The sequence below is a fragment of the Phyllopteryx taeniolatus genome, chromosome 1, assembly GCF_024500385.1.
Source record: "Phyllopteryx taeniolatus isolate TA_2022b chromosome 1, UOR_Ptae_1.2, whole genome shotgun sequence".
NCBI classification, from domain to species: Eukaryota; Metazoa; Chordata; class Actinopteri; order Syngnathiformes; family Syngnathidae; genus Phyllopteryx; species Phyllopteryx taeniolatus.
This window is the reverse complement of record NC_084502.1, coordinates 48,966,227-48,993,543: the sequence shown is the minus strand read 5'-3', so window position 1 is coordinate 48,993,543 and position 27,317 is coordinate 48,966,227. Positions and strand designations below refer to the sequence as shown.

At 43.1% G+C, this 27,317-nt stretch overlaps 1 protein-coding gene across 7 annotated transcripts in view; it reads right to left on the bottom strand.

Annotated features, from left to right (window-relative positions):
* Positions 1–911: 911 nt before the first annotated feature.
* The window catches only part of LOC133464942 (ATP-dependent 6-phosphofructokinase, muscle type-like), a 50,099-nt gene continuing 23,693 nt past the window's right edge, over positions 912–27,317 (bottom strand). For 3 of the 7 annotated variants that reach the window (XM_061747155.1, XM_061747199.1, XM_061747209.1), the window contains 11 exons: positions 24,610–24,674; positions 24,407–24,470; positions 23,328–23,474; positions 20,490–20,560; positions 19,585–19,672; positions 15,290–15,688; positions 15,150–15,211; positions 5,153–5,264; positions 4,980–5,079; positions 1,236–1,341; positions 912–1,136 (listed from right to left, as the gene is read on the bottom strand). In XM_061747155.1, the coding sequence (XP_061603139.1) occupies positions 995–1,136; positions 1,236–1,341; positions 4,980–5,079; positions 5,153–5,264; positions 15,150–15,211; positions 15,290–15,688; positions 19,585–19,672; positions 20,490–20,560; positions 23,328–23,474; positions 24,407–24,470; positions 24,610–24,674 (1,356 nt within the window). In that variant the 3' untranslated portion in view covers positions 912–994. Of the gene's footprint in view, positions 1,137–1,235; positions 1,342–4,979; positions 5,080–5,152; positions 5,265–5,315; positions 6,013–6,302; positions 8,172–8,262; positions 8,327–15,149; positions 15,212–15,289; positions 15,689–19,584; positions 19,673–20,489; positions 20,561–23,327; positions 23,475–24,406; positions 24,471–24,609; positions 24,675–27,317 lie in introns of those variants that run through there. The other 4 variants (XM_061747164.1, XM_061747180.1, XM_061747189.1 and 1 more) reach the window with 4 other exon arrangements.

The window sequence follows — 27,317 nt, the reverse complement described above, 5'->3', positions numbered from 1 at the left end:
CCAGTAGCCAACGAGACTTGTGCCTCATCGGAGGGTAGCTTGAGTGCCAGTAGCAAGTGAGCTCCGAGCTCACTGCTTTAGGCCAGTGATTTCCAACCACGATGCCATGGGAGATCACCAGGGATGCCGCGGGAAGTTATCCAATTTAACTCTTAACTGTTTGTAAACACAGCTCCTCCTCCAGTCCGCCCGAGTGGCAAGTAAAAGCGGCCAATCACCACCGAACAGACATGTACTCCTAGTGTTACTCCTAGTGTTTCTTTGTTATTTTGAACCTTGTTTTTGAGACTTCTGTTAATTTAGGTTTCCGTGGACCTTGTTTGCCTCTTTTGTGTTTTTGAAAAGAAACCGTTTTTTGAGATTTGTCGTGCCTTGCCTCCCCGTTTCCACTGCGCTGGGGTCCTCCACCTTTTTATCTTGCCACCAAAACCATTAACTCTGACAGGAACTACATGTGCTGGAATAAAGAAACATTTCCTTTTAATATCAATATTTGTTATTATAGTTTTTCCATGAACAAGCTGGAAGATGGTTTTAGAGCCCAAATGTGTTCCTAATGCTGACTGTTATTTGACCAAGAAAGTTAAAAGGTATGCTTTGTAAAGAATGGGTCTAGAACTACTGTATTTGACATTTAAAGAAACTTTGTGAGCTCATAGGCAATTATGGCAATGATATATTCACCTAAATAGCTTGCAACCTATTGAGGGACTTATTTGCAAGATATCATTTGGCTGCATTGGAGAACAAAATTTACATATTTAAAATATTTTAATGGTTAACGCAGTGGTGATGATGGGCAGTGATATACTGTATATACTGAGAGTGATGTCATTGAAAGGTCAAAATCACCAAATACTTGCACATCAAACAGTTATAATATGGTTCTTTTGTTAAATAGAAAACAGCAACAGTTTTAAGAGTTTATTGTTTCTCTTGATAGTGCTTCTGAATACATGTATAACATAAAATTAAACTGTTGTGTGCTCATCCATCAGTTACCCAAGTTGCTTCTTTTCTTGATCACATGCTCCATGTCAGCATGTTCTGATGTGTCCAGCTTGATGTTGTACTTGGCCAGGATCTTCATGATGGGCCGAATCTTCAGCCACCACTGCGACTTTGGAATGCGGTGCCTGCAGCAAATGGAGAGTGCGGGTCGGGCAGAGTAATTAGCTCCAAATACTTGGCAGCCATCGAGTCTCTGTGTTGTGTTGGGAGTGTGCATGTCATACTCAAAGTCTGTGTCTCCCTTAAGTTCAGCTAGGGGCTGGAAGGTGAGCGCCCTCTTCCTCATGCCCAACACACAGGCAGAGTTAGGTGTATTGGCAAAGATGCGACCTGCAGGATGCCATAGAAGAGTTAACTACAGTTGTTCACAGCACTGTATAGTACTTACCAGTTGGAATGCCCCAAAATCCTTGATTGATCTCAGTTGGAATTGTGCAGTTTTTTGTGAACAAAGGACTTTGATTTGGATCTTCTGACACATATTTGTGCCCATCTGTCTATATGACCTTTGACACAAGGGCGTTCCCTAGTCAAGATGTAGGTCACTATATTAGCTTCTTACGCTAGACAATAATAGACTTATGGTCTTCAACTCTACCACATTTTGTTCTGTTACGTTGGTCCAACTTCAATTTGGTCAACTTTTTAAACATTTATCCTTGAGATCATTTGTAATAATATGTTAAAGTTCAAACCGTCATACCTAAAACCTTTATGAACTATGAAGGAAATGTTTTAAGTCGGATTTTAATATTATTTTTTGTCAAGTATGTGCATAAACAGAACTTTACCTTACAGCACACCACCTCAGTTTGACCCCTTTGATCTTTTGTGTGCTTTGGTTGTAATAAACATACTGGGGCATCTCAATAAATTCGAAAACAATGTATTTTTGTAGTTCAACTCACAAAAATCATATACAGAGTCACTACACAGAGTAAGTTATTATATGACCGTTATTATTTTGATGATTTTAGCTTAGAACTAATGAAAACCCAAATTTTACCATCTTCAAGAAATTAGATGGTTACATAAGACAGTCAAAACAATTTTAAAATGGAAATTGATCTTCTGAAAAGTATTTTTTTGTGTTGAAGGAATCTGTATGGTTTCTGAGTTTCACTTTTGGAATTGCAATGAAGTCTTCTACAGTATTATAGTTTATTGAGATGGACCTGTATTTGTAAGTTATTCATTCTCTATGTTATGCCTGGATCAGACTAGACAAGACAAATTTGGTCTTTCACGATGGCACTATGTCAGACTACTGCTATAAAATCTTGCCATATCTCGGTCAGACAGTGGCAACACTACGGCATTTATTACGATATCACTGTATCCCGTCTTTTACGATCACTGGGCTTTATTTTGTCAAACCAAACACTGTCGGGGAGGCAGTGACCGGAAAACACTGTCGACAGCAGTGATGCCATTAACGCCGTTACTCCAAAATGGTCACCATTTTGAGTAACGAGCAATGTAACGCGTAACTTTATCTAGGAAAGTAATCAGATGAGTTATTTCATTAAACCAATAATACTTAATATTGAGTCAACAATGATTCTTGATAAGCAATTATTTGTGGCTTATGACTTGAAGAAGCAGCAGCCCCTATCTAATAGCATTTTAACAGACAGGCAGACCGCTTCCTTTCTTTCCTGTTTTGAAGAAAATGTCTGAAAGGAAATTGTTCATCATACAATCCACAGTGAAGGTGCAATAAATATAAAAGTGTAAAGAAATGCATTGCTTCACTGTTGCCACACTATTTATTATTTTATTTTATTTTTATTTTTTTAAACATGTCCTGCTCAGCTGCATGGCCTTGCAGAATGGTGGATCTGTGTGCCTTTTGTGCTGGAACAGTTTTGCTGTGCAACAGGGGAGTTTGAAATACTCCTTCTGCTGAATTTTTAATTTTTAATTATTCTGATGTTGATTGAAAATGCAGCCAGACAGAAAAGGATTTCAGGGGACAGACAGAGGGACAAATGGACTAGGGGTGCAAACCACAGCAGAACAATAGTTAGACTGTCCAGATATTTGAGCACAAGTAATATTACAACAGTCAAATCATGTTCCTATTTGTGGATGGGGGGATACACCCGGTGAGGACATGCAATAACTAAGCAAGAGAACAAGATGAGAGAGGACAGAAAAGGATCTGGGAAAAGGACAGGATCTGGGAAATGAGCAAGGCAGTGCAATTGTGGGTTAATTATTCATCCTGAAGTGCGCGGTCGGAAATTGAAGGACTTACAATACTTAGCTTCAATAATATTTAAAATGGAAGGTGAGAGCTTTCAACGTCGTCTGTAGTCCGGACTGCTTGTGAGCTGGTTTAACGCGCTGCACTGCTGACCTTCACCTAAGTGCAGCTCCCACCCATCAATAACACAGAGCTTTGCTAGTTAAACAGCTGCTTAAACTTGTTACCGGGAACAAAAACGTTTTCTCACTCTTCGCATCAAAATTATGATGGTGGGCGCATATGTGTGTTGTTGTTGGGGCGGATCAGGAAAAGCCACCAACAACTCTATAATTTAAACAAAATGAGTACTGTTGGCCGTAATCACGCTTTTAAAACAACATTAAGTGCAGTCCTGTCTGGTTCCCCCAAGGCCAACATCTCACCGCCATGCTCACACTTATGTACATGCACGCACGCACCCACACTTGCCTTCATGGACCCCCACACAATCGGAAACCACAGAACTCGAACAATATGCATGGTTGCTACAGTCTATCTAGCTATCTTTCTTTCAGTTCAATGTCAAAGTGTACTTGAGAATTGTGTGCTTGTTTACATAATCAGGTACTTACTGTATTTGGCATGTCAAGTCTGCACTAAGGAGCTCATTTAATGTGGCTTCAACTATACTAATATTTCAGTTATTGGTTCATGTTGATGATGTCCTTCTGTAACTTGTGTGGCGTATATTACCAGGTAATGGGTACGGTTATGCTAATGCTCTTTTTGTGCTGTGGATAAGTGAGACTTGGCAGCTGCTGAAAGTAAATAAAAAGCTACTTGTAATCTAACGTAGTTACTTTTGAAATCAAGTAATCAGTAAAGTAACTAAGTTTCTTTTAAACTCAAGTACTCAGTAAAGTAACCGTTACTTTTTCAAGGTAATTGTGGCAACACTGGTAACTGGATATACCTGTTACCATGGTGACAACCACAACAATGGATTGTGGCAAAATGTTTGGAAAAAAGAACAAAAAGAGGGAGAAAATAAACGTGGTGTCATCATCGGGTGCTTGGAAGATGACTTTCTGTCCATTCAAGGAGCGCTTGAGGTATGTTCATGTAATTTTAATACGGCTTACAAAAAGGCTTTAAGTAGCCAGCTAATGCTAGCATTAACATTTGCACGTAAACATGGCGGGATTCTGTCGAATCATGCGCTAAAGCTTCGGTAAACATTTGTTTGTATGTGTGAATAAATGTTGACAATGACGAGCAAGGAGGCGATGCGCCATCACAATACGCAATCCTATTGGTCAACGACAATGTGCGCTGTCAGTGAGTTGTCGTTCATGTCAAACTACCCCCCAAAAATCTAACATGCCAGACTTTTCATTTTGGTGTCGTAGGGCTATCGTAAGGCCAAATCGTTGGTCGTGGATTATGGACAAAATGTGTCGGGCATGAGTTGCAAAATTGTCCACGATGACAAATCAGGCTAATAATGGCGCTAACATCCTGTAGTCTGAACTAGGCATTACTTCTTATGAGCTGGGACGTAACAATCTCAAACTATCATGACACCGCTAATTGCTGAAACATTTTTCTTGGAGACAAAAAGTCAAAGGCAGAAAACATCTTCTAATCTTCTGATATTGGCTGAAATGAAATCTAACTTGCATGACACGATCAAATTGTACAACCTCTGAGGCGTTCCCACTTCAAGATACCACTGTGAACATATTATTTTAAAAATAGACATTTTAAGTAACCTCACCATGCCTGTAGCACTCCTTGAGCTTCTCAGTCAGCCACAGGACAGACTTGGCGCCCATCTTTGTGCCAAAGTTCCTGTCAAAAGGTGTTGGAGTGCCACCCTGCAGTGAGAAAGAGAGGTTGTCAGGTGCACATTGAGGAAAGTGAGAGGGCACCCGGACCTAGCAAACCCACCTGTTGCATGTGTCCGAGCACATTCTTGCGACAGTCAAAGACGCCTTTACCCTCCTCGGAGTACAAGTTGAAGATGAAATCCGTGGTGTAGTTGGCATTTGAGTTCTCGTTCCTGTAGTAGGAAGGACAGCAATTGCAACGTTTCCACAGAGGGACTTGATGATGGAATAAAAAGCTGCAAGCAGTGAAGAACAGGCCCGAGCACCCCATTTTGTGATGGTGAGTCCTCGAAACGACCAGCAAACATTCACGCCATGCTCACCCCACATTAGAATTAGACTGGGTAGGCAACAAAGCGTTACAAAATAGGGTTACCCATCTGTCTAGGACACTTGCTTCCAATTGGGGCTCATTTAAAAAAAATTCTGAATCAGAGTTCGTCATTGGGATTCGCCCAAAACGGCCGACTTAATGTTAAACTTTGTGAATGCTTTTTCTTTTTGACACTTCTTGTCATAATCATGTCCACCCAATTTTGTACTGATAGCGCACTGTAAAATCCATCCATCTATTTTCTGTACCGCTTATTCTCACTAGGGTTGTGTGCATGCTGGAGCCTATCCCAGCTATCTTTGGGCGAGAGGCGGGGTACACCCTGAACTAGTCGCCAGCCAATCGTAGGGGACATATAAACAAGCAACCATTTGCACTCACATTCAATTTAGGGTCTTCAATCAACCTACCCTGCATGTTTTTGTGATGTGGGAGGAAACTGGAGTACCCGGAGTAAACCCACGCAGGCACGGGGGGAACATCCAAACTCCACAAAGGCAGGGTCGGGATTTGAAACCCGGTCCTCAGAACTGTGAGGCAGATGTGCTAACCAGGTGCTAACCAGTCATATAACGTGCTGCCCCGCACTGTAACATAAGAGCATAAATTTGGATTGTTTGGATTAAGTTATTTCGTGCCCCGCCTGTTTCCTTCCCAACGGGGCTTTGTCCATAAGATGCCCAAGCACACGCAAGGGTAGCTCGGGGCGCTGGCAGGATGCCCTGCGGTGGGGGAAGGTCAGGTGTGTCCTCACCACCTCGTGGTCAGGTGTGTGGCTTCCTTCTTCTGCAAGGTGAACGAGCGAGCGAGAGTACCTCTAAAGGGGCTCTGGCCTTTTATGCACAAAATAGAGAGAGGGAGTGCCCCCCCCCCCCCCCCCCCCGGGGACCAAAAGGGAGATAGACCGCACTTCTTAGTACTACTTTTGTGGTTTTAAACCAGTGGGAATAAAAGATTCATTATTGGATCTAAGATAAGGAAACTGGTTCCCAGCTTTGCATTGTCACGCACACCCTGTTTAATTCATGTAATGAGCGTTTCAATTTTATTTGGGTGCTGAGATCATTTAGTATTTGCAATGTGGCATTTGTATTGTGTGGGGTGAAATGTCTCAACCGGTTCAGTTGACAAACAGATTTGATATCAGACATTCAAATTGGAAGAAATACAATCACTAGTAACATTGGTGTGGTGGTACACTGGGAGCATTCGTGCCAGGTTCTTAAAATGTCACAACATTCACATTCGGTCTCTCAATCGTAGAGTGCAGTAACTCTCCACCGCATAGGGGTGTCGCTTTGTGCGCCATCAATTGTCCCAGAGGGCTTGGCAGCGCCCTGCATGCAATTTTTTTTTTCTATATCAAAAGAACATAGTTCGTTGCTGAATTTGAATCTTGTAAAAAACACGGCGAATATTGATTCCATTGTTGTCAAACTGTTTTGAACAGTCCCACTTAAAAAGCGGGTTTCTCAAATTCTTGGTCATCAAGTCAGTTCGCAGAAAAAGGTCCTTGTTGTTAAGATCCTTCAGACTGGCTGGGGGGGCTGAATGTTAATTGGGTTAGCGCCCAGGTGAAAGACCAGGATCCTTGTATCTCTACTTTGTTGATGCAATTCTTCAGACTTGCTGATAATTAATTTAGCGTCCGGGTGAGAAACCAGGTTCCCTGTATCTCTACTTTGTTGATGAGATTCTTCAGACTGGCTGCTAATTAATTTAATGGCCGGGTGAGAAACCAGGTTCTTTGTGTCTTTAGCTGATAAGTCGATCAGGCTTTTCTTAGATGTCTTGTCTACACAGACTGGCTCAGCAGGGCGGCAGAGATTGGGGGTTCCTGGGTGCCATTTGTTCCGTCAGGGCATACTCGCTACACCGTGTTTCTGGTACCACTGTTCAGTTACATTATTTAGAAATTTGCTTGATATTTATTTTATTTTATTTAATACAGTACCATTTACCGCAGGGGATATGTTCCAGACTTACTCGCAACAGTTGAAAAGCTGCGATAGAGACCATATAAAAAACTTTTTCAAAATAGTTCTACCCTTCGCACACACTTTAAACACAAATGTTCACAAAACTCACTTAAACCTACTAAAGTACATTTAAAAAAACAAAACAAATTGTAAATGTATTTGAACACAAAGAAATTGCATGCATATACTGTATGAACAGAAAATACTGTATGTAATGTACTGTAGTGTTTGGTTTTAAGAGGAAGGGCCTGGTGGGGTGGCGTGTAACAGCGTGTTTTGGCAAAATGACAAAATATAGTCTATATACTCTTTTATTGTACTGTCCCATAGTTTACGTCAATAGTTCTTTGTTCTTAGGTGACTTTTTTGCTAAAATGTTTCTTGGTCCATTCTGTCATACTGTCTCGGTGGCTGTACAAACCTCCCTTTTCTCTCAAGGACAAGATGAGACAAGATGAGATAACTGTGAATAGGTCTTTCTTTTTTGCTCAAGCCATCATTTTTTTCAGTTTAATTAGGCATTGCTTTCGGATATGTGTCTCAGAGAAGGGCAGAGACGTGAAGCAACTTGTAACCTCTCGACTGTCTCTCTCTTTCCAAAGATATTATTAATAGGGGGTCAGGTTGTGGTCGTGTGCTGGGTTCAACAGTGGTCTCCACAAATCAATCACCCTATGATCTAGATCTAGGAGAGTGCAATCTGGAAGAAGACCAACAACAGAACCGTCTTCTGCGACCCACAGCACGGCCCTCCACACGCAGCACTTCTGCGGTTGTGGAAAGAGGGGCGATTGGATGGACAATGGATGAGAGACGGTCTGAAGAAGAAGAAAAAAAAGGCAAGACTTTTGCACTCACGGTGGCAATCGATGGTTTGTCCGACCTCTGGCTGACTCCCGGCGGCCCCAAAGGTAGAGCGGAGCTTAAATGGAGATATACAGACATGCAGAAAAATAACAAAAAGAAACAGCCATGTTGTATGCAATAAATACACGTTTGGCACTGATAACACTGCTTTGCTTAGGCTAGTTATTTAATTTACAGTCACCACCAGACAATCATATACACACTTATGGAGTGAATGTATGCAACTATGGAGTATATTTGATAGATCCATTTGAATTAGAAAGATGTCTTTCCATCACAACGACCCTAATGCAGATAAGAATATTGAACTACCTGAAATGTAGAATCATTACTTGTAATCGTCTGATTATTTATTCCCCGTGTAGATGTTTGGTCTGGGACCTAAGCTGTAGCAGTTTGGAACTGCTTGAACAAATCTACAGTGTGACGGGGATGGTTTTGAGAAACTATTCACTAGTGGACATTTGGTCTGGGGGAAAATAATTAAAATGCATTAACTGATGATAGAGAATTTTAAACAAACTAAGGGTTATTATTTTTTGGGATTAGAAAATCAAATCCTGGTTAAACTCATAGTTAATTTCATTGATATGAATAAATGATTAACACAAACGTGAAAAGCAAAATATTAACTGCTTACTGTGAGGGGTGAGAATATCAGTTTTGTGAAAATACGCAATTCGCAACACTAAGTTCAAAACCACACTTTGTTTGCACTCGGAGTTAACAGTTTTGTCTGAAACAAAATGCTGTCAAGTGATCAAAGCAAATGTATTTCTATAGCAGCTTTTATACATTAAAAATGTAACACCAAGTGCTTTACAGACATTAAAATGACGAGGAACGCTTTAAAAGTATTCGAGACTGAAGACAAGACTGACTGACAGATGTGTGCTCAACTTATGGACGAAAATGACTTGGTGTGAGTGACTGTGCGGTCTGCTGATTACTGCTGTGTTGGTGTGTGTATCTAAGTGTGTGGTGTTTGAGAGATGAATGCTGGAAGCTTGGCCGAGGGTTTGGTGAAAATGCATTTTATGACTGATTACAGGAAGATCTGTTGTTCATTGTGGATACTGTATGTATCTGTGAGTGTGTTATTATCCATGTTATGTGTTGTGAGCTGTTACTGCAGGGGAAATAAGTCGTGGGTATTTAAAAATAAATAAATAAATGTTTTTTTTGAGGATTGGTGATTAACTAGTGTGACAGTGATATTGTCGAATTTGTAGAGAAGACTTTGTTTTGTTTTTATGAAGTAGTGAGAATGAGGCCAAGAGACCTGAAAGGGAGTAGCCTACTGATAACAAGACAGATTCCATTGGGGGAAAAAAAGAGAAAAGAAGGCTGCTCAAAATCTTAGGATAGTACAATTCAACATTCACACAAAATAATATTGATCGGATTAAGTTATTAGATTGGGATAATTATCAGTGTGAATTATAAATTAAATGTAGTACAATTTTAACAATTTCAACATAAACAGATATTTAATCCATGAAAGGATTGTTATATACTGCAACCTGCATTTTATTTTGGCATTTCTTTTCTTTTTCTTTTTAGACGACACTCAGTTAATACTGGCAATTGTTCTTTAAAAATCTTTTCCTCGACAGTCATGACTTTGCGCAGTTGTGTGTTTTTTTTAATGTTGTGTTGTCTGTGTGTTTATGCGCAGCTGTGTGTTTTTATGTGCACATTTCTCTGCCGGAGCAAACTTCAACGCGATACGCGTACATCTGACGTGTGCCCAGCAGTCCTCCTCACTCTTGGCCTTTCTGATTCATCCAAGCCATTTGTTCAGTTTGTGGACGAGCGTCATGGTAACTTGACTACCGTGTTGTTTCAGCGTCATGGCGACCTCGCCCAGTGGGGTACTTCTCTCGTCAACTTTATCCGGTGGCACGGGGACTTCCTGCGTGCCTTCGCGCGGTGGCTGCCTGTGTACAGGCTGTTCTTGCCACACGTGACTACGAGGGGTATTCTCTACTGACTTTGTGTGTTCCACACTGTGTTAATACTATCTTACAGGAGCAACGCTCCTCTCACCTGTCTGCTGCACCTTTGCTCCGCTACAACACAGTGCTGTTGGGCTTGGGTTAATACTGCCTAGTTATGGTAGACATGTTTTCAAAATGGATTGAAGTATTCCCGGCAAAACGTGCATCTGCATCCACGGTGGCAAAAGTACTATTGACTGAAATTATTCTCAGATGCGGAATTCCTGAAAAACTCTCCTCCGATAATGGCACAAACTTTGTAAATGAAGTGATGACTCAGCTTTCAGAAAGACTAAAATTCAACCTCAGATCACATTGTAGCTACCACCCTCAATCTGGTGGTGCAGTAGAGAACGAAAAAGGGAATTTGAAAGCCAAATTGAGTAAGTGTTGTGAAGACACCAAATTAAATTAGATTGTGTTGATGTATATGTGAATCCGTGTACGACCTAGGCACAATTTGTCTTCCTTTGAGATCCTCTTTGCAGGGCCTACAAACGTCGGATTGAATCCTCCAGGCTTGCCGATGGACACACACCTTTGCGAAGACAACATGATCAGGTATTATATATTTGACTAATTTGCTCCACAAGTCTTCTCAGCACTGCCAAGGGCGGCTGACGGACGCCGCAAAACATCAAACCTGGTGACATCGTGTTAATCAAGAAATTCCGGCGACAGACGTGGAGACTTCAGCGCTGGCTTGGGCCCTTTCAAGTCCTCTTGGTCACTCATATGGCTGTAAAAGTTGCTGAAAGAGCTACGCAGATTCACGTGTTAAGCTGCAAGATAGTTCAAACGCCACATGTGGTCCCAACTCCTCCTCCTCCTTCACCTTCTGCAACGGATGGTCGGAAAGCCCGACCTGAGAAAGCTGAATACTGACCGTGACCGGAAAGAAGCTGCTTGGTGCATAAGTCCGACGTAACTGAATAGTCTCTAATGATGATTCCCTGTTAGCATACACTTTTAACTACATTCAGTGCTGGTAACTCATTGCACGTCGATAGGTCTTAGGGGAGCAGAAGATAGGTCAGAAAAGCTGAGCAACGACCACTCATCTGTTGTCTGAACTGACGCGAAGCACTACACACACACACACACGCACTTTCGTAACTCGGCGGAAGAACAGAAGAAGAAGATGACTTCTCCCGGGAGTTTCAAACGCCTCCTCTGTGGTTTAGCTCTAATTGCCATAATTATTGTGATCAATGTGTATTTTGATGCTCTCGCTTTGACAACTGACACAATTTTATACCTTGTGAGACGTGACAACCATGACGAGCTTCTTTGGTTGCATGCGATTGCCGCTTCCTCTGCTAATTCCACCTCCTACAGTATGAATGTTTGGTTTCTTTACGCCCTTCATGTGTCACATTCTCAAAATCTCTCGAACTGCTATGCTTGTTCCTTCATGCCGCCACAAACCCGCATGTTGTGCCTTCCCCACGTCCCAATTCGTCATCACTCTTTCCCCGCACCTTATTTTTTCTGTCCGCGGTACCTTAACCAAACCGTCCTTGTTTGTAGCTGGTTCACTGGACTCGGTTGGCAGGCTTGGCTATACCGTATAGCTCTTGTTTTCTGTGTCGCTCTTCTTAAGCATGGTTGTTTTTTTTGTAGTTAGTTTTTTCGTCAGTTAGGTCTGACAGCTGTTTGTACCAAATTTTTGGGTGCGGAATCCAAAACCGGTCTCAGTTTTTCTCTAGCACGTCAAGTTTTTTAACTATAGGATCCGCGTTTTCTTAAAAAAATATGGAAAATGTATGTATCTATGTAAATAAAACACTAAGATGGAATAGTTACAAGCTTTGAAAACAAAAAAAAACAGCATAAAAAGAAATAGAACTTACGACGGTATGCCAATGGTTACAAGGTTAAGAAAAAAGCCAGCACAAATCCTCTTTATTCCTACTATGCTAGCTTTCTGTATGCAGATATTGATAGTACTGACTTTTGGGGAGCTGCACACACCTCTCACCGTCTCAATTGTGACTGCACAAACAAGTTGCCACGTAGCTGTAGATGAGTCCAGTCTGACTACAGCTAATCAGTAGAATTATGGAGGGTAAACATGACGTGTTAGAAAAAAAACAAAAACTGACTGCAATTTTGGAATCAGCATGCCAATTTTAGTTTTAATCAGCATAAATATCTAACTCAGATTTCTTTTTTTCAAATTGTTCCCTAGTGTTATCAAAAGGGGGGGATTTGTTATGGCAAAATGACAAAATATAGTCATATACTCTTATTGTATTGTCCCATAGTTTACTTCAATAGTTCTTTGTTCTTGTGTGACTTTTTATCTAAATTGTTTCTTGGTCCTTTCTGTGATACTGTCTCGGTGTCTGTACCAACCTCCCTTTTCTCTCAAGGACAAGATGAGACAAGATGAGATAACTTTGTGAATAGGTCTTTTTTCCTCATTCACCTCCCATTTTTTCAGTTTAATTAGGCATTGCTTTCCCCTGTGTCTCAGAGATTGGCAGAGACGCGAAGCAACTTGTAACCTCTCTTGACTGTGTCTCTTTTTGCAAAGATATTATTAAAACTACAAAAGACAAGATTCTTTCCTGATTTAATTTCCAAAACAGTTGGCGTGAGTGTCTGGGCATGATCTGTGGCCAACAGCAGTGTCCTCATTGTGTTTATGTTTTGCTGTTCTCTCAGTGTTCAATAAACTGGCTCAAATGTGCATTAGTGACTGTGGATCTTCTCTCTCTCTGTGTAATGTGAGGCCATTACAGTAAGTAAAAAACCCAGAAAAAAAGATAGCGTCAAAAAGACGGGATACAATAGGGGCATGAATGATGACCATGACAAATTATTTTTGCAAATTGCTGTCACAGTTCGTTTGTTTTTGTTTTTTTACCCCAAATACAGACATTTTTACAGTAAATGCATAGTGTACTTGTTTACTTTTGTTACTTTTTGTAGGCCTTAATGACATTCACCGACTGGTTATCACATTTGCCTCACAGTTCTGGGGACCGGGGTTCAAATGGCGCCCCCGCCTGTGTGGCCTTTGCATGTGCTCCCCATGCCTGGGTGGGTTTTCTCCGGGCACTCCAGTTTCCGCCCACATCCCAAAATCGTGTGGTAGGTTGATTGAACACTCTAAATTGCCCGCAGGGGTGAATGTGAGTGCAAATGGTTGTTTGTTTATATGTGGCCTGCGATTGGCTTGCGACCGGTTCAGGGTGTCCCCTGCCTTCCGCCTGAAGATAGCTGGGATTGGCTCCACCAGCCCGTGACCCAAGTGAGTATAAGCGGTGAAGAAAATGGATGGATCTATGATATTCAGTATCCCACTTAGTACTTTATCACTTGGAATGTTGTACAACCCCTATTCCAATGAAGTTGGGATGTTGTGTTAAACATAAATAAAAACAGAATACAATGATTTGCAAATCATGTTCGACCTATATTTAATTGAATACACTACAAAGACAAGATATTTAATGTTCAAACTGATAAACTTTATTGTTTTAAGCAAATAACTATTATGGGCGTCCATGAAAAAGACGTTGCTTGGATGGCAGCATATGTTTCTCCAAAACCTGTATGTACCTTTCAGCATTAATGGTACCTTCACAGATTTGTAAGTTACCCATGCCATTGTCACTAACACAGCCTCGTACCATCACAGATGCTGGCTTTTGAACTCTGCGTCCAAAACAGTCCGGATGGTTCTTTTCCTCTTTGGCCCGGAGGACACGACGTCCACAATTTCCAAAAACAATTTGAAACGTGGACTCATCGGACCACAGAACACTTTTCCACTTTGCATCAGTCCATGATAGATGAGCTCGGGCCCAGAGAAGCCGGCGGCGTTTCTGGGTGGTGTTGATAAATGGCTTTTGCTTTGCATAGTTGAGTTTCAAATTGCACTTACGGATGTAGTGCCGGACTGTATTTACTGACATTGGTTTTCTGAAGTGTTCCTGAGCCCATGTGGTGATATCCTTTACACATTGATGTCAGTTTTTGATGCAGTGCCGCTTGAGGGATCAAAGGTCACGGGCATTCAATGTTTTCGGCCTTGCCGCTTACATGCAGTGATTTCTCCATATTCTCTGAACCTTTTGATGATATTATGGACCGCAGATGATGAAATCCCTAAATTCCTTGCAATTGTACGTTGAGAAACATTGTCCTTAAACTGTTCGACTATTTTCTCACGCACTTGTTCACAAAGAGGTGAACCTCGCCCCATCTTTGCTTGTGAATGACTGAGCAATTCAGGGAAGCTCCTTTTATACCCAATCATGGCACCCACCTGTTCCCAATTAGCCTGTTCACCTGTGGGATGTTCCAAACAGGTGTTTGATGAGCATTCCTAAACTTTTTTGCCACCTGTCCAAGCTTTTTTGGAATGTGTTGGAATCATAAAATTCTAAGTTAATGATTATTTGCTAAAAACAATAAAGTTTATCAGTTTGAACATAAAATATCTTGTCTTTGTAGAGTATTCAATTAAATACAGGTTGAACATGATTTGCAAATCATTGTATTCTGTCTTTATTTGTGTTTAACACAACGTCCCAACTTCATTGGGATTGGGGTTGTATAAGTCACCCCCAGTCCGGTCTTGTTGAGGAATGTGCTACCTTTTTAAATTAAAAGCCACACATGGGTAAAGATGTGTTAGGTGGAGAATAGGTATAATGTAAAGAACAGGGCTAGAGCTGTACTGTGTTTCTATGTAGTCGTTGAATGATCAATAATCAATATTTTTGGCAGAAATAGAGGAGCCCAAGCTTAAATATTGCTTAGGGCCCCATGGAGGCACCCCCAACACTATTTTCATGTCTATCATAACAGGACTCATGTTATGCTTGTCCTGTTGCCCTCCCGCTCATATCTGTCGCATTATACCTGAGAACCAAGCCTCTCTTCACAGTCGTCTTCATCTTCTCCAGAAGATGCTCAACATTCCCCTGGAGACAAAAAGCACAACACAAACAAGTCATCATTGATCCAGTCTATGGAGGCTATCTCCATCATCACATGCTCACCTCCAGGTCTTTAATATTGAATTTCTCCTCAAATATGTAGGCAGCGTCTGCCCCGGCCGCAAGCCCTGCCATGGTGGCTAGGTAGCCGCAGTAGCCACCCATCGTCTCGACAAGGAACACACGACGTTTGGTGCCTGCGGCAGACTGCTTGATTCTGTCGCATGTCTGCAATAACAACAGAGCAGCGTGTGGATGAGCACCTGATAATGGTGTGAATGTGTGTGTCGTGCTAGTCCAGCCACTGACGGAGGTGATCGTGTTTAGAGCGGTGTCAGCACCGATGCTGAAGTCGGAGCCAGGGACGTTGTTGGAGACTGTGGCGGGGATCACAACCATAGGGATGCACACCTCCTCATACTTCTCTCGGGCCTGAACTATCTCCAGGCCTCCCACGTAGGCCTGCAAGGACAGACACGTGGAGTTGGTTTGAGTCTTTGTTCACTTCATAAAAAGATGCAGTGGGGTAATTAATGCCCAATCATAACTCTGCAAACATCCATTATTATTTCGTTTTTTGTTCGTTTTCATTACCGTTATACGGTAACAATCCCTCAAGGGGAAATTCCAAATATATCTTTTTTTCCTTTTTCTTTTAAGATTCCTTCTTTTGAGGTCAGTTGGATCAAATTTAACACCTCTCATCCATTTAGCCATTCATTTTCTTCCGCTTATCTGAGGTCGGGTCGCGGGGGGAGCAGCTCAACCAGGGAAGCCCAGCCACTTCCGAGTCCAGCTCTTTCGAGGGGATCCCTAGCCTTTCCCAGGTCAGCCCGGAGACATAGACTCTCCAGCGTGTCCTGGGACATCCCCGGGGTCTCCTCCCGGTTATATATTTTCTTTGTTTTATATTAAGTGACAGTGTTGAGCAATATCTGAATTTGCACATGCATATTTTATTTATCCATCCATTTTCTTCCGCTTATCAGAGATCGGGTCGCGCGGGCAGTAGCTTTAGCACTGAAGCCCAGACTTCCCGTTCCCCAGCCACTTCCTCCAGGTATTCCGAGGCGTTCCCAGACCAGCCGAGATACGTGGTCTCTCCAGTGTGTCCTGGGTCGTCCCCAGGGTCTCCTCCCGGTGGGACGTGCCCGGAACACCTCACCAGGGAGGCGTCCAGGAGGCATCCTAACCAGAGCCACCTCAACTGGAAACTCATTTAGGCCCCTTGTATCCGCGATCTTGCTCTTTCAGTCACGCCCACAGCTTGTGACTATAGGTGAGGGTGCGAATGTAGATCAACCGGTAAATAGAGAGCTTTGTCTTTTGGCTCAGCTCTTTTCACCACGACAGACTGATACAGTCCACTTGGGGTAGGTTCTCTTTCCCGACTCGGAGAGGGCACTCCACCCTTTTCCAACTGCTTTGGAGGTGCTGATTTTCAACCCACCCGCTACACACTTGGCTGCAAGAGTTGAAGGTCACGGCTTGATGAAGCCAACAGAACCACATAATCTGCAAAAATCAGAGACGCAATGCTGAGGGCACCAAAACGGACCCGTTCAACACCTCGGCTGCGCCGAGAATTCTTTCCATGAAGGTTATGAACAGAATCGGTGACAAAGGGCAGCCTTGGCGGAGTCCAACTCTCACTGGAAATGTATTTGACTTATTGCCAGAAATGCGGACCAAACTCTGACACCGGTCGTACAGGGACCGAACAGCCCCTTAGGGGGTCCAGTTCCCCATATTCCAGGCGCAGCCTCCACAGTACTCCCCGAGGGACACGGTCGAACGCCTTCTCTAGTCCACAAAACACATGTAGACTAGTTGGGCAAACTTCCATCCACCCTCGAGGACACTTCTGAGGGTATAGAGCTGGTCCACTGTTCCACGGCCGAGACAAAAACCACACTGCTCTTCCTGAATCTGAGAATCGACTACCAGACAGAACCTCCTCTCCAGAACCCCTGAATAGACCATACCGGGGAGGCTGAGGAGTGTGATAACTGTCGTTGGAACACACCTTCCATTCCCCCTTCTTCAAAAGGGGGACCACCACCCCGGTCTCCCAATCCAGAGGCACTGTCCCCGATGTCCACACAATGTTGCAGAGGCGTGTCAGCCAGGACAGCCCCACAACATCCAGAGCCTTTAGGAACTCCAGGCGGATCTCATCCACCCAGGGGCCCTGTCACCGAGGAGCTTTTTAACCACTTCGGTGACCTCAACCCCAGAGATAGGAGAGCCCACCTCAGAGCCCACAGACTCTGCTTCCTCTTGGGAACGCATGTTGGTAGAATTGAGGAGATCATCGAAGTATTTGGCCCACCGACTAACAACGTCCCAAGTTGAGGTCAGCAGTGCCCCATCCCCACTACTTCCCCCTCCTGAGAGGCCAGATGGTGGACCAGAATTTACTTGAAGCTGTCTGGAAGTCGTTCTCATGACCTCTCCTCCTCTCTTTACAGAAGCGTCCAAGACATGTGGCTGCAAGTCCGATGACAAGACCACAAAGTGTATTATTGAACTATGGCTTAGGGTGTCCTGGTGCACATATGGACACCCTTATGTCTGAACCTGGTGTCCGTTATGGACAATCCGTGACGAACACAAAGGTCCGAAAAAAGAACACCGCTCTGGTTCTGATGGGGGCGGGGAGGGTGGGGGGGGCGGCGGTTCTTCCCAATCACCCCTTTCCAGGTGCATAGGCACAGACAACAGTCAGGACCAGTCCCCCCACCCATGGAGGCAGGCTACCCTGTCATCCACCGGGGTGAAATCCAACGTACAGACACCGAGACGTAGGGTAATCAGTATACCCACACCTGCTCGGCGCCTTTCACCGTGGGCAACTCCAGAGTGGAAGAGAGTCCAACCTCTCTCGAGAAGACTGGTAGCAGTGTCCAAGCTGTGTGTCGAGGCGAGCCCGGCTATATCCAGTCGGAATTTATCACCCTCGCACACCAACTCAGGCTCTTTCTCTGCCAGAAGTGACGTTCCACGTCCCTAGAGCCAGTTTCTATAGCCGGGGATCGGACCGCAAAGATCCCCGATTTTGGCCACCGCCCAGCTCACACTGGGGGCCCCTTGGCCCCTCCCACAGGTGGTGAGGCCATGGGAAGGGGGACACGCAGTGTTTTTTTGGGTTGTGCCTGGCCGGGCCCCATAGGTGCAGGCCTGGCCACCAGATGCTCGCCATCGTGCCCCACCTCTGGACCTGGCTCCAGAGGGGGACCCCGGTGACCCTCATCCGAGTGAGGGTAAACTAGGTCCAATATTTTTACTTGTCATAAGGAGTCTTAGAGCATGCTTTGTCTGGTCCCTCACCTAGGAGCTGTTTGCCATGGGTGACCCAACTAGGGGCGTGAAGCCCCAGACAACTTAGCTTCCCTGGATTTTTGGGACACACAAATCCCTCCACCATGGCGGCTCCAGGAGGGATTTTACACCTCTCCTTCACTAAATATAACCTCACTCAGCACCACCAGCTGCTCTTCCAATCGGGCAATTTTTGTGAGAGCATTATGTGGTAACACTGAAAAAAAAAAAAAAAAAACCAACAACCACGAAAGCCAAACGTTAATATTGGCTCTCGGGCAGCACGGTAACCTAATGGTTAGCATGTCTGGGTTCGAATCTGGGCACTCCGACTTACTACCACACGCAAAAAACATGCATGTTAGGTTCTTGAAGACTTTAAATTGTCCAAGGGTGTCAATGTGAGTGTGAATGTTTGTTTGTCTATACAGTATGTGCCCTGCGATTGACCATTGACCAGTCCAGGGTTCAACAGCTCACAAGTTACCCTAATGAGGAGAAGCACTTTCAAAAATGGACAGATGGTTCTGAGTAGGTTGTGCGGGTGTACCCAATCAGCTGTCCAGTGAGTGTTCCATACCAGCACACTTAGCTAGTGAGCTAACAAGCAGAAGCATTTATGTAGGGTATTTTAATCCAGCAATAGGTTTTGTACACTATACTTGCTCAAACAGTATTTCCTAATTGACGCAATGCCCAAATTAATCACCGCTTATGTTGTCCATTTGCACAAAAGATTGTAGTTATACATTTCAGATGACACAAAGCAGTCAACACACACCACACCACCACTAATTCTTATGACCATGTGGCATTCACAATCACAACTTTTAGCTTGTCTTTTGTCTCTCTGGGCCCACTGTAGCTCTTCCCTTGTGTTTACTAATGCGCAGTTGAGCCAAAACAAATAAGAGTGTGCGTGTAATATGTCAGATACATCATGTTTGTTCATCACTCTATCTATTACCACAACCACACAGTGTAAAAGTCACACTGAGAGAGAGGAGAAAATGTGTGTTTTGGCATGCTTGTCCTACCTCAAAGCCGCCGACGATCACCAAGGCGTGGATGTTGAACTTTGCAATGTTCTGACTGATTTCCTCCATCAGCTTACCTGGAAGCGTTCTTTGGAGGGTGGGGGGGTGTTGCAGAAAGCAAGACAGAAAGACAGTGACATGCTTTGTGTTGTAATAAATGACAATGGGGGAACAAATATAATTTTGTCAATGATGACTAATACAGATAATTACAAACACCTTGGAAGAGTTACAGTTTGGAGTTCCACCCATCCAAGGTGTTGTGGCAAAGCAGGGGTCAAAGTCATACCAAACTTGGAGTTCAAATCGTCCCAACGACATCACATAGGATCACAGCAAATTCCGTGAGACTTAGTTTCTGTGAGCAGGATTCTAAAAGATTATTCATTCATCCATTTTCTGAACCGCTTATCCTCACTAGGGTCGCGGGCGTGTTGGAGCCAATCCCAACTATCTTTGGGCGAGAGGCGGGGTACACCCTGAACTGGTCGCCAGCCAATCGAAGGGCACATATAGACAAAATACCGTTCGCACTCACATTCACGCCTACGGGCAATTGAGAGTCTTCAATCAACCTAACATGCATGTTTTGGGGTTTTGGGAGGAAACCGGAGTATGGGGAGAACATGCAAACTCCACACAGGCGGGCCCGGGATTTTAACCCCGGTCCTCAGAACAGTGAGACCACGGTTTGCTTTTTGGGATGCCACCCAGAGAAAAAATTTTGATAAGGATCAAACCAAAAACACTACTTAATGTGACATAGGAAAGGTGAATTTATTTACAGTTGTATGACAGCTTCTAAAGTTAAAACATAACTTGGAACATGAATTCACTTTTCATGAGTTTGTATGGATTATTTTTTGGTAATGTTGCACTTTGGAGGATCCCCTGTGTATATTTACCTCTTAGTGCCCAACATTGAGCCTCCCAATCCAGTCCAGCCACTCACTGAAGTCCAGTTGATAGGCTCAATCTGAAGCATGAGCGAGGACATGAATTGTCACAGCACATACTGTACTTGAATTAAAATTGTATGAAAAAAACACCCTAAAAATGTTTTTGTTTTCTTGAACAGATTGATTAAATTTTTTGTTACACATAATTATTTGTTATTTTATATATCAAAGTAAAGAAAACATTTCATTGATCAAGCACAGTTCCTTGATTCTTGTTTCTCATTCATATAAATATATATATATTAGTTGATTGTTATGTATATTAATTTATTTGTCTGTCCTCTAAAAAGAATGAGACAAAAAAGAACAATATACATATTGTACTTTTAAATGTTACCTCAAAGGGAGATTAATTGTATTTTATGCAGTATTGGGCAGTAGCGACAGTTACTTGTTCAACTACATGTCTCAGTAGCGCAGTAATGTTGTAATTTTTAACCTCAAATAGCTTTTCAGTAGTGACGCCACTTTCATGATAACATAACACAGTAGCATCCACAGAAGCTACATTTCAAAGCAGTTCTAAACCTTAAAATGTATCTCTTTCATTTGATGATGTACCTATCTGACCTAGGCAGTATCGAAAAAGATGCCAATGAATTGTCTGACAATGCAGCAGAGTGGGTTGGAAAGCGCGCAGCTGGAGACAATGGAAGCAGAGGAGGCAGAGATGTGTACATCTGATATGTACATCCAATGACTATCCCTTAACAAAATCATGTGACTTATCGAGTCTTCACAGAACAGTTATACATTCCGGTGTTTACTGTGCAACAACCCCAAAAGGAAGCTCCAGTCAACATTAAAGATATCCAACACAAATGTATGGACACACAATAACCGGTATTTCCTGACGTTAACACAACAATCGGCAGCAAAGCTAGTCATCACAACTCATTCAGCAAACGTCAACAGTTAATATAAGACTAGCTAGCAACATGCTTTTGGCAGCAATAAAATAAAACTGCATGTGTCTGTGTGTCTATGCGTGTGCGTGTGGAGGTGAATTTAGACAGGAAGAGGTAGGAAAAAGAAGACTGATGAAGCTAAAAGGTATAACATTGGGTTATGTTACTCAAATATTATTTTTCAGTATAGAGTTGTTGAAATAATATATTTAACTATTAATTCGTTCATTTTCCGTACCGCTTCTCCTCACTGGGGTCGCGGGCATGCTAGAGCCTAGCCCAGCTGACTCTGGGCGAGAGGCATGATACGCCCTGAACTGGTCGCCAGCCAATCGCAGGGCACATATAAACAACCATTCACACTCACATTCACACCTATGGGCAATTTAGAGTCTTCAATGAACCTACCATGCATGTTTTTGGGACGTGGGAGGAAACCAGAGGACCCGGAGAAAACCCACGCAGGCATGGGGAGAACATGCAAACTCCACACAGGCGGGGCTGGGATTTGAACCCGTGTCCTCAGAACTGTGAGGCGGATGTGCTAACTAGTCATCCATTGTTTCACCTATTTGACAACTAAAAAAAGATAAATTTCATAGAGGAGAAAGTTGGTTTGATGTAAGAAAAAAAAAAAAAAGCTTTGACGTAGTTTCGCTACTTTTGTCATTTTATTGTAGCTTAGCTTGCTACATTTCTGTGGTGGGTAGCTTCCATGTAGTGAAGCTTTTAATTATGCCCACTACATTTTCGAAGTAGTTTGCCCAACACTGATTGTGCAGTGGGGCAAAAAAGTATTTAGTCAGCCACCAATTGCGCAAGTTCTCCCACTTAAAAAGATGAGCGAGGCCTGGAATTTTCATCATAGGTATACCTCATCTATGAGAGACAAAATGAGAAAATAAATAAATAAATAAATAAATCCAGAAAATCACGTCTGATTTGTAAAGAATTTGTGAGCAAATTATGGTGGAAAAATAAGTGTTTCGTCAATAACAAAAGTTCATCTCTATACTTTGTTGTTGTTGTTGTTTGAACCCTTTGTTGGCAATCACAGAGGACAAACGTTTTCTGTAAGTCTTCATAAGGTTTTCACACACTGTTGCTAGTATTTTGGCCCATTCCTCCATGCAGATCTCCGCTATAGAGCAGTGATGTTTTGGGCCTGTCGCTGGGCAACACTGACTTTCAACTCCCTCCAAAGATTTTCTATAGGGTTGAGATCTGGAGACTGGCTAGGACACTCCAGGACCTTGAAATGCTTCTTACGAAGCCACTCCTTCATTACCCGTGCGGTGTGTACATTCTTTTGGGGGCCGGGTTCTTCTTTGTTGAAAAGAAAGATACCGCTCTCCGCCCCTGCATTGACTTCCGAGGTCTCAACGACATTACTGTGAAAAACAAAGCTCCACTGCCCCTCATTGACCCTTCCTTCGAACCCCTCTGAGACGCCCAGATATTCACCAAGTTGGACCTGCGCAACGCCTACCATCTCAACCGCACCCTCACCCTTCGGACATTTTGAGTATCTTGTCTGGTAGGACGTCAGGAGGCGCCCATTGAGGGGGGGGGGGGGTACTGTCATGATCTGTGCCCCACTCTCTCTCTCTCTCCCCAGCAATTACCACGCCCTCGCCTGCGCACCTGTTCCCAAACAGCACTCTTCACTGCCTGTATTTAAGCCTGCCTGACCCAGGGATCCGACGCCAGAGTATTAGCACTCGTTCATGGTACACAGCCCAAATCTCAAGACATCTCTTCATCATACAGCTCTGGGATGTTATACTGAGGCATATGGCTTCCATTTTAGGTTAGTTAGCAAAAAAAAAAACTGTCTGCAGGTCGAAGGTGATGTGTATGCCAACAAGTGACCTACCTGTCCATGTGCGAGGCCGTCAAAGCCGTCGTGGACAGCTAGCATGTTGTGACCCTGGATGATGCCCATCCTGACCGCTGAACGCACGGCTGCATTCATGCCAGCACAGGGGGCGCCGATATTTATGATGGCCACGTTGATGTTGCTCTGACAGAAGGGAGGGATGGTTAACTTTGAGTATTTAAGTAACTTCAGCAAAGTTTAATAATGCACTGAATGTCGTGACATATGCAGGAGTAGATAAACAATGTTGCGAGATGCATGCTAACTAATGTATTTGTTTGGTAATGTTGCCCTACGTACATTGCAATAGCTAAAACTTTTTCCAAACTGTACAATGATTTGAGTCAAATATGACTTTTTTGTTAACATTTCTTCAAGCCAACTTTATTCTGATCAGAATATGACTTTTCTCTCAAAACAACAACTTTAGTCTCATGAGGTATCGAATTTTCCTTGAGAAAAAACAAACATGATCATGAATTAAGCTATTTCTCCTTAAAAATCATGATGACAACTGTTATTGGAATAAAAAAAATATTTCTCTCTCATAAGACTTTTTTTTTCTTGGGGGAAAAAATTATTTTCTCAGCAAAGTATAGCATTATAAGAAATGACGAAAGTTTTGTAAGAAGTGTTTGTCCTCAAAAAATAAAACTATATTCTTGTAATCAAGATTTTCATGAGAAAATACCACTTTTTCCCCCCCAAAAAAATATGCCATTCATTTTAATGTTTGTAGAATATATTTTATGATGATGATGATGATGACTTTTTTTTTTCTTGGAAAAAAAATACGTTATTTTCATTATGGCTTATCACAAAAAAATAAGTTTTACCGTTTTAATCCTCCCTCCAAAAGTATGATTTTTTTTAACTCAAAAAGATAGATATTTATTCACCTAAACAATAGGATTATTATTACTTTATTCCTGTGAGTGATAATTTCCTGGAAAAGACAAACATTTTCAGCGTGTAGTACGATACGCCTAGCATTTCCCATTTGGCAGCACTGGTGTTGATTCAAATGGGGATGACACCTGTGCTCTATTCTAACCAAAGGGACGGATGTTCCTTACTTTAACATCTGGGGGGTTAATGTGGGCCAGCAGCTTGTATGTGTTCCAGTTGTTCTCAAAGCTCCTGCAGTTTAAAGGGGGATGCATAATTTGTTGAGCTGATTCTGTTTCTTAATAAGTGTCACAACCGTCACTCAGTAGCACATTTAATAACAACAGCAACAATAATAATAGCTAAGATTTATACAGCGTAAACATCTTACTTTCCTCTGAGCTTGATAGCATCCTCGTATCTGCCCTCAGCCATGGCAGCAGTCACATCTTTCGTCTAGATGGCAGAAAACGCAACGAGATAATCAGACTTCCAAAGACATCTTAGAGCAGAGCTTACTCAAATACAAATCTTAGAGGGCCACAAATAAGTGAGTCAAAGGTCCATTTGTCAAAGTCGGTCAAGGCCACAGCTGATAATACTCTAATATTCAAAACAAAATGTCTTTGTTATTCAAACCAAAAAAAAAAAACAATTTAAAATTCCATTTTGACATAAATGAAAATAATGGTTGAACAAAAGAAAACATGACCCTTGTCATTAATCTAAAGCAAATATATTACAGCATTGTTAAGAGCAATTTTCTTTTCAAATATAAACAAAAAAGGAAAAATGTAGTGGGGCTATACCTGTACACTGTGTGTGTGTGTGTGTGTGTGTGGTTTTCCAAGAAAAGAAATAAATAACCAAGTACAGATTGGTAAGTGAACATAAACAGGATAAATAATAACAATAACCAAATAGTACACTTACAAATGTTAGCTATGAAGAATGATGATAAGGGCGGCACGGTGAACGACTGGTTAGAGCGTCAGCCTCACAGTTCTGAGGACCGCGGTTCAATCCCCAGCCCCGCCTGTGTGGAGTTTGCATGTTCTCCCCGTGCCTGCGTGGGTTTTCCCCGGGCACTCCGGTTTCCTCCCACATCCCAAAAACATGCATTAATTGGACACTCTATATTGCCCGTAGGTGTGACTGTGAGTGCGAATGGTTGTTTGTTTGTATGTGCCCTGCGATTGGCTGGCAACCAGTTCAGGGTGTACCCCGCCTCCTGCCCGATGATAGCTGGGATAGGCTCCAGCACGCCCACGACCCTAGTGAGGAGAAGCGGCTCAGAAAATGGATGGATGGATGAATGATGATAAGTTAGCAAAATGTACACAGTTAATATACTGTAGCACTTCCTGTTTGTGAAAGACTAAACGCACCACTTCCGGTAGTAGAAATAGCTGATTTATCAATCAATACATGGTAAGTTTCGGTAAGTTTTTCTAATTAGCAGCCCGTAAAACATTCTAATAACGCATTATTGCAAGTAATTGCTCATGCAAATTAGGCGCTTACAGTATAATTATGAATTGTTACCCACTTTGTTACTGATGCACACAGCCGGACAAAATTTATAATCCGGTACGTGCGCTACTGACTCAATTGCACTCTCTGCTCCCAGCCAGTGAGCATGACCTTAGTGTCCATGCACAGGTCACATGAACTGAACCGCTTGAACAACACATATCCATCCATCCATCCATTTTCTACACCGCTTAGCCTCACTATAGGGTTGCGGGTAAGCTGGAGCCTATCCCAGCGATCTTCGGGCGAGAGGCGGGGTACACCCTGAACTGGTCGCCAGCCAGTCGCAGGGCACGTGTAAAGAAACAACCATTCACACTCACATTCACACCTACAGGCAATTTAGTGTCTTCAATCAACGTCCCATGCATGTTTTTGGGATGTGGGAGGAAACCGGGGAAAACCCATGCAGGCACAGGGATAACATGCAAACTTCACACAAGGCGAGGCCGGATTTGAACCCCGGTCCTCAGAACTGTGAGGCAGATGTGCTAGCCAATCTACCACCGTGCCGCAAATAACAAATATCTTCTTCTTTTCCTTTCGGCTTGTCCCGTTAGGGGTCGCCACAGCGCGTCATCTTTTTCCATGTAAGCCTATCTCCTGCATCCTCCTCTCAAACACCAACTGCCCTCATGTCTTCCGTCACGACATCCATCAACCTTCTCTTTGGTCTTCTTCTAGCTCTCTTGCCTGGCAGCTCCATCTTCATCATCCTTCTACCAATATACTCACTAATTCTCCTCTGGACGTGTCCAAATCATCGAAGTCTGCTCTCTCTAACTTTGTCTCCAAAACATCGAACCTTGAGCTCATTTCTAATTTTATCCAACCTGGTCACTCCGAGAGCGAACCTCAACATCTTCATTTCCGCCACCACCAACTCTGCTTCCTGTTCTCTTCAGTGCCACAGTCTCTAATCCGTACATCATGACTGGCCTCACCACTGTTTTATAAACTTTGCCCTTCATGCTAGCAGAGACTCTTCTGTCACATAACACACCTGACACCTTCCTCCACCCGTTCCAACCTGCTTGGACCCGTTTCTTCACTTCCTGATCACACTCACCGTTGCTCTGGACGGTTGACCCCAAGTATTTAAAGTCATCCACCCTTGCTATCGCTTCTCCCTGTCGCCTCACTCTTCCCCCACCACCCCTCTCATTCATGCACATATATTCTGTCTTACTTTGGCTAATCTTCATTCCTCTTCTTTCCAGTGCATGCCTCCATCTTTCTAACTGTTCCTCCACCTGCCCCCTGCTTTCACTGCAGATCACAATGTCATCTGCAAACATCATGGTCCACGGGGATTCCAGTCTAACCTCATCTGTCAGCCTATCCATCACCACTGCAAACAGGAAGGGGCTCAGGGCTGATCCCTGATGCAGTCCCACCTCCACCTTAAATTCGTCTTACAGCACACCTCACCACTGTTCTGCTGCCCTCGTACATGTCCTGTGTTATTCTAACATACTTTTCTGCCACTCCAGACTTCCGCATGCAGTACCACAGTTCCTCTCTGGGTACTCTGTCATAGGCTTTCTCTAGATCAACAAAGACAGC